Genomic DNA, 14143 nt, shown 5'->3' on the forward strand with positions numbered 1-14143 from the left:
AAATTCAAAGATAGACAAGTAAATAAATAGAGGAAATAAATACACGGATGACTGAAATATATATATATATATATGTTACATTGAGCCTTCTGTAGCCTGTTTTGGCATGGCGAAATAACCAGAATGTCCCATGTTGATGTTTCTGCTCCTCCTTTGTTTATATGGATTTCTTTAAATTGCATAGTCAGAGGAATCCACATCTCAGAGCCAGGACCGGCAGCAACATCGTGTTTCTCACAAAGCATCTGTCTCAAAAATGGAGGGGAAAAAAATGGACAGTGCGAGGGTTGGAATATAAAAAAATGTTGCATTCTCTGTAAAAACTGCATGCATGTTATTTGTTGTCTGTGATGGGCTGTCTTGTCTGGCTGCCCGTGGGACTGCAGGGCTGCTGTATTGTCTGTTGTTCCATTGCAGATGTCAACAGTGCGTGAGGTCTGGATCTGCAGCAGACTGGCAGACAGTCCCTCTCCAGCCGGCAGCCAACCAGCCTGTCAGCAACACTTGCTGTTACTAAGAGCATAATGTTCAGCTTGCTGTGCCACTTTCGACACCATGGGGGGTTGTGGATCTTTCTCTGTGTCCTTTCTGTCTTGATTTTTTTTTCCCCCCGTCGATCTTTTTAGCTTTTCTCGAGGTGAATGGTGTCTTCAGTCCGGGCAACGTGCCAGGCAAAGAGGGAAGTTTTACCAATCTGAAAACCTGGGGTGAAACCCACTCGCATTCATTCAAGGTGAGAGGGAACTGTTGTAGTCAGGATAAGGTGAGCGACAATGGTGATGTCACTTCATGTTTACCAGGACAGTCTATACCACAGTGTTGTTTGTACCCATGGCCTTCTTGTTACGGATGCTCATGGCATACTCCCCACGACTTGTCCCGTTCTCTTCTTTTCGGAGTGGTTTCCTGTGAATAGACATTTTTACAAAGTGAGGATGAATTCCTTGATCAAAAAAAACAAAGCAAAATGGCACTACATTCATCCATAGCTAAAGGCCATGCCATTAAACAGAGTTTGTGGACTGCTGACCTACAGACTGATTTGATTTCTCAAGCTGCTCTGGGTGGATATGCTGCTCTCAGCAATCCCTTCTAATAAGCTCAGTGTTTAAAGGTCAATTTTGCAAGGAGACAGAAGGAAAATATACATTGCAGCACATGGCATAAGGCAATTACCTACTATGACTGGGAGATGCAATCTTCTCTTCTAAGTAATGAGTATGTGTAGCTGTCAAAACAACTTGGGAATGACATCGATACACAACCTCCTGGGAAATTCCTTCTTAAAAACCGGTTGCGCTGTAATGCTCAATCTTTGCTCTAGTGCAAAAGAAAACAGCAGCACATGATCCCCTTGCTGCTACTGGTCTGTGAAGAGCAGGATCATTCAATGTAGTTCTTTTCATGCACTCCTTGATGCCTTTGTGGTTATTATATTTGTCCAGTGTACTGTGGCTTCTGCACCGACCCCCTCAGCTGCCCTCCCCTGCCCGGGTTTACGTAACTTGGAGACAGATCTGAATACAGTTAGTACAGTCATTGTCCCACTCAACACTGTACAGTGCCTTCACTAGCACTGAGAACCCTTGAGCTACATTAAGCTCAATATCTCCCCTCCTCTCCTCTCCTGGCCCCTGAAAGCCTGGGCTGGCCGGCACAACTTCAACAAACATTCAGTCCGGTCCAGCACAAATCTTTTTCCTTTCTCGGGCATCGTGCCGGGAAGGAATCGTGCAGACAGGGAGTCCTTGCAGGGTGAAATGAGCTCATACATGACATAATGCAATCCAATACAAAAGCTCTGCAAGAAGAAAGCACTCAGTGTGACTTGTGAGGATTAGCTTCTTGTTGAGAACTGAAGAGGGTACTTTTAAAAGGACTATGGAACATTTTAAAAACAACAATGTGTGAAAGTTGAACTCATGAATAATAAAACACACCGTTTCTTAAGACTGATGGCATCGTGTATTGGAAATTTACGGAGATATGGTTTTAATGGTGTTATCATATCCAGAGACTTAAAACGCAACCAGTAATGAATCCAGACCTCTGACAAGATCTCATTAAAAAGTTAACATTACTTGGAGGTCTAATACACCTGATAGCATTTCTTTCCCTCCGTGCACAGGATTTTGCTGAATCATTATCACACCAAGTCTTTCAATATGCCTTAAGGATATTTTTCTGTAATACTAGCAATATTTATATGATTCCTTCTTGGTGAGGTGTCAGTATGAAAAATGATCTGCCAGGGTTTTTTTTTTTATTTTGCACCACTCAATATTTATAATTCTTGTGCTGTCATCTCAGTCTGTCAGCTGTCTCTTTGGGATGCTCCCACGCACTTTGACCGATCACATTTTTGCCACACCTGTTAAACAACCGTCTTGCCGCTGTCAGATTTTGAAAAATGCTCCCGTCTCGGCTGTTTTTCAGCTGTCACTTCAGCGCAGAGCTTAACCTCGACCCATCTGCCTCCCGTGCTCGCCGGCATTAGCCCTGCTCGGCATGACTCCGTCCAGTTTTTACACAAGTTACTCTGATCTGCAAAGTCACTATGACTAGGATCTTCAAACATTTTAAAGGGTTTCCATTCAAAGAAACAAAAACTACAATAGGGTGTAAATATGAAAGTCTTTGAGAATCCCTCACCTCACATTTTTAACTACTCTAACAGGATGACTTTATCATACTGTGTCTCTTCCACTAGTTTAAAATTTGTGAGTTCACAACATGTATTTTATAGAGAACTTTTAATATAGTGCCCTCATTGAGTCAGACTAGCTCAGGTTGATTATTATGAGGATGTGTGTGTTAATAAGAAGAAGGGAGGGAGATTTTACTGACTTTTAACTGAGCTTTTATACCTGAAAAGTGATTGGGAATTTCTGTGTAGATACTTTGGAGGGCCATGCAGAAGCTGATCAACATTATGTGCGAACATTATACTTTCCAGAAAAAAAAACAACTTTTAAACAAAACACAACAGTATGACTAAGACTTCCTGTGGGACTCCAGTGTCACCTGGGAGGGGTCATTTGGGTGAACACAACTGGGACACATGCTGGCCATGTAGAGCAGATGCTGCTTGCTGTATCCCTGTGAGACCAGGGGAAAGCCTGAGAAAAGAAACTGTTCAGCCCCGGGGCGGAAACACTCTGATGTGGGGAGGGGGCGGTGGTCCCCACTGCTGCAGGGAAGGGATTTGGGATATACCAGTTTTACAGGTCTGTATTAATCTATTAATCACTGCTGTCGCCTGAGGGAGAATGTACAAAAACAGCAACAGTTACTCACACAAAACAATATGCTAGACACAATTATATCTGTCCCACAGGGAGGATGGAGGAGGAATCTCCCAAAGTCCAGCCAACATAGACTCTATAACAACATTAGCTTCAAACATTTCTGGAGTCCGGTTACAGAAAACTATGATAAGAGTTAAACAGACCTGTGGGTGTTGGGACAAAGTAAGATTTTTTCCCTTTGGTTCCTACAGCAACAGGTGAAACTACATAAACAAAGGGTGATATGGATGTTGCTGTAAGACATGACAAAACAAAAAGATAAACCAGTTTTGATGACGGTGCAATAAAACAATGTCCACACTTATCCACGGATGTTGCCACATTTTTATGTAGGAATATCTGATGGTATTCCTACTCTTACTTCTGTAGTAAGACTGATAGTTTTATATTGTAGGTTTTTTTAATAAGTCAGTGACTGTGGCTGGGATGTCCGCTTATCACTGGTTGACTGAAGTATCATTTGGAAAAACACTGAACACAAATTTATGATGAACAGTTTTCATTCATTTCATTTATGTGAGTTTGTGTGCATGTGTGTGTGTGTGTGTGTGCTCTTCCTGGAAGCTCTGTTCTTACCTGTTTAATATATGAGCCTGTTTCAGCTTAGACCTCAAACCTCCTCCTTCACGTTAAATATCAACAGTAGTAACGGGAACTGAGTCTCCAGCAGTGCCCTCCTTGGAGGAGGGCCATCGTGTGAGTAGCGTGCTCATGTTTTAAAGTTTCACTATGAATTCATCCACCAGGGTCAGACTCTGGAGGTGGAGACTGTACTGTGATGTTCTGAGAAACTGCAGGGAAACTTTGAACCTTCTACACTCACATTGTAGCTTTTAGCCACATCAACACAATGTTCGCTCACCACCTGCCTTGCTTTGTCCTCTTCCACAAAATGCAGTTGAAGTTGAAAGGCTCCACACAGTGGAGGAGATCCAGAACGCATTGCAGATGCATATGTGCAAGTGGACGGAACAGGAGCCATTTAAAATTAGCACTGGAAGTAGTCCAGAGCAGAGATGGCTCTAAAGCGGACTGCTGCTATGATTTTAATCAGTGACGTGTTTTGCTCTTTATGGGTGGAATCACAGAACTTTTTTAATGTCCCTCATCATATTTGGTGCAGCCAGTTAAATTTAAGATAAAAAGGAGTTTTATTCTAAGTCACAAATGAATAGTGTTGAAAACGGATGAAAAAGCAATTAACAGAAGTCTGGCATGTCTCGATGATTCCACATGAGATTTAGCAAGTAAGTGAACAAGATAGGATCTCTGTGCATTTTGACACCGGTGAGCTACAGATTCCTGGAAGCCTGTTTATTTTTCTCAGGATGTAATCTCCGCACTGACTGACCATGTCGCTTTGGGCCACCACACAGGGCAGAGCACTGGGGCCTCAAGCCGACCTCTGCCCGGGCCTTCAATAATAGATGCCATGCTGTTGACACGTGGCAGGTGGCAACACAACACTTCACAGGTTAGATGAATATTTCATATCAAAGCTGTGCAATCACAGCGCACATTGCTGTTTGAAGTTTGGGGAATGTATGATGGTGAAATTAGGACATGCGTTGGGCTGTTTACAATTACTCCAGCCATCTGGAAATTAGAGTAACATGGTATGGTTCAAAGCAAACGCATTACAAAACAGACTGTAAAAGACTGTCACCGGTTTTGATAGTGCCGGTTTAGCGATTTCAAAAAATAAAACAAAGGAGATTAATGATGTGTGAGCAAATATTGTAGCATTTTCCATTTCGTTTTTTTGAGTATTTTGGATGTTCTGTGTTACCCTTGAAAAGGACCAGCTGGGATGCATTATCCGTCTTTGAACAAGCCTCCCTGAGCGGTAAGTGATTGGGAAAAGCATCTAGCTTCATTAGTCAGTTGGTCTGAGTTTTATTTGTTTTGGCGCCTTGGATGGCTGACAGCCTGGACTGCAGTATCATCTCTTTTGCTTTGGATGGTACAGCAACACTGAAAAGCAGCGTGTGCCTGAATCCTCCTCTCTGTGCTTGCACACCAGCCTCTCTGGTGCTGTGGACTCTGAATAGGATTGTGTGGAAGTGTTCTTTTTTTCTCTCCTTTTCAGTCCCGCTTGCTTCTGACAGATGACTGGCAAGCAAAGATTACAAAAAATAACAAAAGGCCAGGAGGGCTGGGACCTGCAGTGCTCGCTCTTCCACTGTCTGTAATGCTTGGGCCTTGGCCCTCGTCCAGCTGATTTTCATTGGGAAAGCCCGGAGCACTGAGCTGGGAGGGCTATATATAACCGGGCTGTGTTTTTCTCACTGACAAACCCTTTTTCACACTGTTATTGACTGAGATGCTGAATTACTGCCTTTGCTTGCTTTGGTAGACAACACTTTATCTGTCCTTTTTGGCTGTGTTGTTTCCTCTCCTTTCCCCTCTGGAACGATGGATGATTAGAGAATCCAAGACAAATGCTAAAGCAGTCACATCTTTCCCTGGACCGCTCTGCTACTGGCTTTGACTAATGAATGTCTAATGAGCCTAGTCTGGACCTGTGTATATTCCCTTCTCATTCTGAGTAGAGGGCAGCTTGGCGTGGCACAAAGTCTGCAGTCTAGAGCCCACAGAGCTTCAGGACACGACCTGCTTGCATGTATAAAAGATGTGGCCTGCGACTGAATGACTGCGCAAATTAATTCATAAATAATGACTTGGGTTTGGGGCTAGAGCCCATATTGCAACAACACTTTCCTACCACTGCTGCATTAAAAAAGGTGCCCCTTGGCTACACAGGGGGCTGGAGAATTGCCATAATGAATTCCTGAGCCAACCGCCCATTACTTCCGCTGCCTGACTTTGCCTATTTGTTGTTTAAAGAAAGGCGAAATAGAGTTCTGCTGAAGAAAGCCATATCTGGCATGCAGGCTTAATATAGTCCCATAAATATAAGAAGGTAGGATACTAGATCTTTTTAAATACATATGCATAAAACATAGAAGTAGCTTCTTGATTTAATGCCTAATTCTGCACACATGGCGTTCTCACGTGGTTAGTTGTGGACTGTGAAACACGCCAAGATGATGAATGAGTGCGTGTAAAGATATTGTGTGTTTATGGATGGGTGCATGCAAGTATCCTTTACAAACCTGGCACGATTCAGATGTGACTGTTTTTGAAATATCTGCGAACATTAAGGGAACGTCGGAGTGCACGTGTGATACCGTGCTGCCTGAACGGCATCAAGAGAATTGGGGTCTGGTTGTGCCGCAGAGTAAAAACCTCACACAGACTTTTTTTTTCTTCTAATAAGCCAAATGTGGAAAATGCTGCAACAGCAGTGTGTTGGGATTCCTTTGCTTGGCTCTTGCTTTCACATTTATGAATCCAGCTGCCATTCTAGGATGCTTCAGACTTTTATGGGAATTAAAATCAATAAAGCATTGTTATGTCATTTTGCACTTCAGCAAATGAATTCAGCATATAGGATATTTCTGCTTGACTCAATGTAGTGGATATTTACAACCCACCTAACCTCTGACCTCAGTATGACCTAGGGGGGCAATGGCATAACTCTAACAAAAAGGCAGGACACTTATTAGAGACCCCCACATGTCTATTTACCCGCCTGCCTCAATCTGTGACTGACTTCTACTTCAGTTAGTCCTTATTTTAAAATAATTTGGAAATATGTGAGGTTTTAATTACAATGTTAAACAAACAGAATTAAACATGTTAGGGTGGCTTCTTACCTCTTGATAGCTTTGTAGCAGATGATGATAGCTGAGAGGAGGAAGATAAGTGAGGCACAGCCCACCGTTCCGAGAACTACGATGTCCATCTCCATCCACCACGGCCTCCACAATTGCACCTTGGGCTTTTCCACTTAGAAACAGAGTGAAAGGGGCAGCAAGGAGAGAGAGGTGTAGATACAGAAGAAGACAATAAACACAATACATTAAAACACATCATTAAAAAAGGTAAGCGCATTATGAAAAATGCATTAATTATATTTACACTTAAGCCACAACTTGACTTGTGTTTTGCATTTTGATCCTTAGTAAGTGGCTTAACTTTTAAACAACACAATAGTGAAAGAGAAACAAGACGATTTCTCTCCTCTGCTCTTTTTGTGCTGGGATGCATTCGTGTCCTCACCCGTTCTTTAGGTCTTAGGTGCAACGTTCAAAGATATCCAACCCGACACCATGAATCATTTAAGGTCCTGTCAGCCTTCCCTACACCAGCACTCTTGTCCACACCAATTACTGTTGCAGGAACCTCCTGCTCTTTCCACATTAGATTCGTGGAGTAAGATCACTCACCAGGAATGTTGTATAACATTGTGTGCATCAGCATCTTCGTATCTGTATTGCAGAATTTCTCTCGCCTTGTTTTGCAGCATCCTGTGCTCTCCCACCGTCTTTAAATCAGGTTTGTCATGAGCATGTCTACCTATCATTCAAGGAGAAAATACCCTGTTCGCTACATAAAATAACAAGCTCCTCCTGCATGTAGAGGATTTTAGTTATGAATGAGACGAATGGGCTTACACCATAGCAACAAATACTCCTGAGTAATGCTGAAGACTATTTTTCCAACACAGCACATTTCTACACAGCAAATAAAAAGGTATGGCTCTCCCTGGTACAGCACACCACATCATAAGTCACTGTGAATTTAAAAGCCCCTCTCAGCCAAACTTCCATTTTAATCCTTCGTTTTGTCAACGGCTGTAGGATTTAATTCAGTCAGTGGTAAGGATCTACTTTATTGTGATAGAGCACAGTCCTATCAAGGGACCATTCAGATACCATTTTTAGCACGCAGACACTTCTTTAACTGTGCCAATTTTTCCTCAGTTTTATTAGACTTTTATCTGATAGATGTGGTCCGGGCCATTGTCCCAGTTTTCATGTTAGCTGTGCATATTCATTGGATTTTAAAGATGACAGTTTAAAGCACATTTTCAGCTCAAAGTGCTCTGCAAATTGGGCTGCTGAATGAATATTTAGATAATTATGCATGAAAAATCTGATGACAAAAAAAAACTCCCTTTGAATCAAATATTAATAGTGTCTCCACCCACTGCAAACATATGTGTGCAAAGATAAAAAGAAATGAAGATTGATCCGCTTATCTTATTAACATACATATTGCTCTTTTTTAATTTGGTTGTAGTTGGAGGGATCAGATCTTGTGGAGGCAGCACTCAAGAGGAACTGACCTTGTATTGGCCGAAGGCCCACCTTCAGTGCAGTCAGATGGTTGTGGCAGGATTCAATGCAGTGCACCTTGACAACAATCACAGAAGGTCTCTAACTCTCGATTTGTAGGTAAACTCACATGGTGAGTCAGGGGAAAAAGGATGTCCATTTGCATTGACCAGACAGGAAAAGAACACATTGAGGCTGATTGATTAAAGTCCTTCCACTCCTTCGTGATTAAGTATCCCCCCCTCCTTGTAATACGAAGGGCTCAGGATGAGTGATTCTAAAGAATCACAGTAATAGCTGCATCATCAGCAAAACACCTGCCCCATATTTCAGCACTGTTCATTAAGGTGCCTGAGATGAAATACAAATCATATCAACTTTCAGCAAGCAGGCCTGTTAAATATGTTTGCCTTTTGCTCAATAGATTTAGCACCTCAGAGGGAGACGAAAGAGGAAGGTGAAGGGGAGCGCTGCCACAACAGGCGCTGGAGCGACACAGATATCCAAGCTTGTTGTGTATGAGCACTAACACGCACGCACACTGCCGCCAGCTCGACTTCAAAACAAAGCTGGAACTACTGGGCTGGATCATTAGCCTCTTATCTCTAACAAATTATAGCTAATTTAATTAACTCATCTGTCTTTTAATCAGGGGTTCTCCAGGGGGAAACCCTACCACTGAACCACTGAGCTTGGCAGCCCAGCAGGCATAGATTTCACAGGCAGCCGGGTACTCCCCAGGGTCAGACCCAGTATTATATAGTCTTGTGTTCAGCTGTCAACATCCTGCTGGCTCTAACACACGCAACAAACACAAGAGTGCAAAATATACAACCCGTGCACGAGCACTCACACGTTAATCTCAACTGGTTGAATGGTGCATTTTCCCTGTGTACATAAATGGAAACACTTCACGTCAAAACAGTTTCTTCAGACTAGCCACTTGCCCGACACCTGCGCCTGGCTAGGAACAAGATCCAACTGTGGGCTGAGAGCAAACAGACTGAGACGGACTTGAAGGGAGACAGCTGTGAAAGGTTGGAGGGTGAGCTGGAAGCCATTACCTGTGGTGCCCAGTAGCCGCGGGGGGCGGCGGTGGAGGCGGGCGGCGGTGGAAGTGGAGGGTATCTTCTACAGTGGCATGCCAGCTGGCACTGTTCACTAACTTTCTCCGCCACAGTCCGTGAGCATGACCTCTGGAGCTCTCCCTTATGGTGAGAGAAAAAAGAGACAGAGGGAGAGAGATTGAAAGGACTGAGGCTGTGTCCCTTAGTGCATTACTCAGAAGTACCATCAGCACAACACTGTGCAGCACAAATGGAGATGCTTGAATACTCAGCAGCCTCTTAGTTTGTAGCACTGTGGATATCCTCTCAGCATTCTTTTCATATCGCAGCTCCAGTGTTGTTGTCACTGGGGCTACTGTGTATGTAGTACATGTAAAATAGTATCACATATATGGCTACAGCCCGCTCCCTGTAAGAAACCACCCACCAACAGAGTGGGCAGCAGGCTGCCCCGAGGAGTGTGCGTGGGTGGACTTGGAAACTCAAGCAGATCACATTACACATGAACCCTGGCAATACTGCGTGCGCGTGAACAACTGCTCACCACTATCTGTAGGCAGCAGCATGGGGCAGAGGTTAGAATACTCATCACTAACATATGCCTGCTGCAGGGATCCTGGTGGGATAACTGAATGTTGTTATCATATAAACACAGTTGGTTACTCCGTGTTCCCACAACAAAAAAGCAGAGTGCCTCTGTGTGTACCTGGGCATAGCTGCATTTCTTATGACCTGCTGCAAACTCACTATACACGCCTGCCTGCCAGCATTCCCTCAACACAGGTGTGCTCTGGAGCGGTGATCCCACCAAGTGTAAGCTGGTGTTATATGGCAATGCATCTTAAAGAGCACACAAGTTACTTGGAAAAGGTTATTAGCTCCACAGCTCTTATCCATAGTCCATCAGTAAATGAAACTCAAGTTACATCAGTGTAACCTCTTCTCATGCGTAAATTGTCAAGTGGCGCGCCTGAACGTGATCCTTACCTGGCACGAGAGTAACAACAGTGAGAGAAGGCAATGACCGAAGAAAAAAGGCCAAAAACTTAAAGTAAATGGCATTAGATCTTGGCACAGCATTCCTCTTGCGCTGTTCTCGAAGATACTAGGCAGCGTTTCCAACAAATGAATGCAGTATACAATAGGCTGAACTGTTTGGGAAATAACCATCCACCCTATCCAGTTCAGCGGCGATATCTGTGACAGGCGTCTCCAGAAATAGTTTATGCCACAATCATTTTCCTCTTGAAATCCCGTTGTCGATAGCATAGGACAGGCGAGCCGGTGGAATGAGTGGCAAATCTCGATAATTCACATCTCGAAAGTAGTTTTTTGCTTTCTGGCACTCAGATAGCGACCTGAATCACGCCGCTACTCCGTGCAATGTGAGGGCGGTAGATGCCCGTACCTTACATCCCTCCTCGGCTGCAAGCATGAGCGCAAATGGACCACTCAAGCCATCGAAGTTGAAGGAAAAAACGAACCGAGAGAGATCCTCGGGAATATCGAGTGGTAGGATTCCTTGCAATGGCATCACACATCCCCTCTCAACTTATCTAAGCTGAGCACTGTATGGGGCGAGTCCGGAGGGCAGAGCCGAGGGTTAAAGTGATGCATCCTCCTCTGTGCCAAAATACGGCGGGCTGTTTTATACGGGAGCATCACCACCGCGCACTTGATGCAGCGCTCACATCAGCTCATCCTGACAACGTGTGCTCAAACAAATTCGCCTTCCGCTTCTTAAAAAGTCCCCCCAAAAATCAAAGAGGGAAGGGCATGTGGTTGTGAAGGCGTCGGTAATTGTCAGCTGGGCTTTGTTGTTTTGCTTTGTTTGCTTGTTTATGTCTGTGTTTGATTTTTTTCCCTTTTTTTAAAAAAATAAAATAAAAAAATAAAAAATAATGGCCCAGGCAGAAAGTATAGCCCACAATGCGTGGAGGCGAGTCTGTAAAGATGACGCGTACTAGAGCAATTAAAGTCAAGTGGAAAGCTAGGAGAGAGAGTGCAAGACGCCTACCGACTGAAAACACTGCCATGCCCGTGTTTGATGTGCTGTGTGCCTGCGAGAACACTCTCTGGTCCAGTGTCCCAAAGTAGGCTGAGATAAACAATACTGATGTAACCTGGCAATTTACTGCTAGTGCTCAACAACCCGATCAATTATAACAGTTTCAAAAATACGAATGGGCTTATTGTAAACATTAGTTTCTTCTTGGTTATTATTGCTGTCATCACAACACCTTGACCCACACTGATGTCGTTTATAAGAGGTGATGCTGCGGGGCAGAGTGCAGAGAATCAGACTATGCAGGTGGGTAGTTTTTAAGAGCTCAGTTGCATAATATTGTTGGTGGTCTTCACTAGGGACAGTTATAGAAATTACCTCAGAGCCCTCAGTCGGTACTAGAAAGCCAACGTGACATTCACTTGTGGTAACAGCTGATTGACAGGACAGGAATAAATCCAAGTGTTCTTCTGGTGTCACTAGGGAGCCAGAGCTAATACATTTTTAACCACATTAAATGATTTAGTTGATCAGCTGGTTCTCTAGTGCTGATGCATTACCTACTTGATCAGAGTTTCAGAGCTGAAGATGATGTAATGAACTGTAGCCTGGTCAAACCTCTCACCCCTCAGGATTTTCAGCTAGTTTAAAGGAGGTATGTCTCACATTTTAAAGACCTCATTATGTGACAAACCATTTTGTAGTACTTGAATAATCCCCACACATCTTCTTGCAATCTCAAGAGATCTTTGCAACTCTTTAAAAATCACCTCTGAAGCCCACTACTGTCTTGCTAAGAGCTCGCTAAGAACATGTTTGAACCTGATGTGTCAATTTTGCAGGACACTTTCTTTGCTCGTGCAGTGCACAAACCTGCCTCCCGGCCTATGTGTGATTTGCATAGCTAATTTATGTTTCATAAATCTCCAATCTACCGTGGCGCCCATGTGACTTGTCTTTTGCTTGGAAGAACTGCCTGCAGTTTAAAATAACAGAAGTGACAGCCAATTGTGTCAAAGCCTGTTCATACCAAATAACATCTAAGCCGAGTATTTAAACAACTTTGGATTAAGATCAGTGGATTCAGCATCTAGCCTTAAAGCCTTGTTGTTGCAGCCGAGCATTTATCACATGTCGTGCCTATGAAAAAAGCTCTTCACGGGCAATAAAGAAGTGAGCTCATGCAAAGGGCCGTGAATTACTTTTAGAGTGGAAAATCCATAGCTGCTGTCAGGCTGTATTTGAAAATGCAGTGCAGTGCAGAGATTTTTCAGAGTTTTTGGAGGATAAAACAAGCCTGTATTTGGCATATGGTCTGCCTAGCAGTTCAGTCCATCCATCTCCCGTACAGTCTGTCCCAATATTGATTATCTGACAAGAGAAAAGCACTACATCCTCCTGTTTCCTTCCTGCTACCTCACCTCATTCCAACAAGCAGCAATTTGCCACAACATACATCATAAGCCTTTAAAACTCAGATAAGAAAACCTCTCTATGTAATTACTGTGGTCTTCCAGCCTTATCATCCTGCCAAGATACTTAATCTGCCTCTCTGTATTAAACAAAGAGCACCCCAACATAATGTTTTTTATCAGAACAAGAAAAAATAAGAATACAAAAATCACAAGCCCTCTGTCATTGAAGGAAAACGTTTATATCAAATAAGCTTAAACGGGTTTTATTTGTATTCTTCGTAGTTTTCTTGTATTACTTGTCCTTGTGTTATATCAGTGTGCAGGTATAACGTTAGATGTGTGCTGTATTCATGCTGGGCTGCATCATAGTGAAGGTAGATTGCCATCTAGTGGAAAAACCTGGCAACACATGACTTTAAACAGAGGTTATGTTGCTTATTGACACATTATTATTGGAGCTGGTGGAGATATTAAGCTTGGGTTTGTTATTTAAATTAGCTTGTACTGTGATAAAACAACTCAAATACCACTGGAATGATGTTTAAGATAAATACATTCTGAGGAATATCAGAATACAGTTGATGACTTATTGGACAGTATTTTTCAGTGTACTCCTTCTTTTACATCTGCACGTGGCTTTTTCTTAACTCTTTAGTAAGGGAAAATAGATACATCTTATAAAGAAAAAGCTTCTAGATTTCTAGACACACACATGGACATGAATGACCGTATCTACTGGTACTTCTACATTTGGCTGTAACTCCTATTCCCTGTTAAAGAAAAATTTAATCTTTATGATTTTGCAAATCCTGCTGTGTATGGGTACAGTTTTATTTTTAATGTCCCCGTCTCTGTGCCTGATCTTTGCTTTGTGCTGCTTTTACACTTTCTTCTCCCTTGCAGATCAAACAGTGTCATCTTATTGTAGTTATTTTTGAGCAAAGACAAGAGGTAAGGTACTTACCATAAGTTTCACTAATGGATGTGGGATGGGCAGCTTCCACAATGGAGGTAGCAAGATTACAGACGTATTAGAGCTCTGGGCTTCTTCTTATTGGGTTTAGGCAAAAATGGCAAAGATGATGATGGCTCTGTAGTTTGTTACAGAGGCACATAACACGTCTTGGCTGCAGGTTTTTTTCTGGGTTTGTTTGCATGCGCAGCA

The 14143-nt window shown here is 43.0% G+C and overlaps 1 protein-coding gene across 1 annotated transcript; it reads right to left on the reverse strand.

The window, feature by feature from the left end:
* Positions 1–572: 572 nt before the first annotated feature.
* On the reverse strand, positions 573–11787 carry prima1 (proline rich membrane anchor 1). Its single transcript, XM_085142807.1, is given in 6 exon segments — positions 573–906; positions 7028–7160; positions 9556–9580; positions 9582–9596; positions 9598–9699; positions 10546–11787. Coding segments are annotated over 6 exon segments (657 nt in total). The 5' UTR covers positions 10828–11787; the 3' UTR covers positions 573–806.
* Between the last annotated feature and the right edge of the window lie 2356 nt (positions 11788–14143).

Source organism: Neolamprologus multifasciatus, chromosome 19 (assembly GCF_963576455.1).
Source record: "Neolamprologus multifasciatus chromosome 19, fNeoMul1.2, whole genome shotgun sequence".
NCBI lineage: Eukaryota > Metazoa > Chordata > Actinopteri > Cichliformes > Cichlidae > Neolamprologus > Neolamprologus multifasciatus.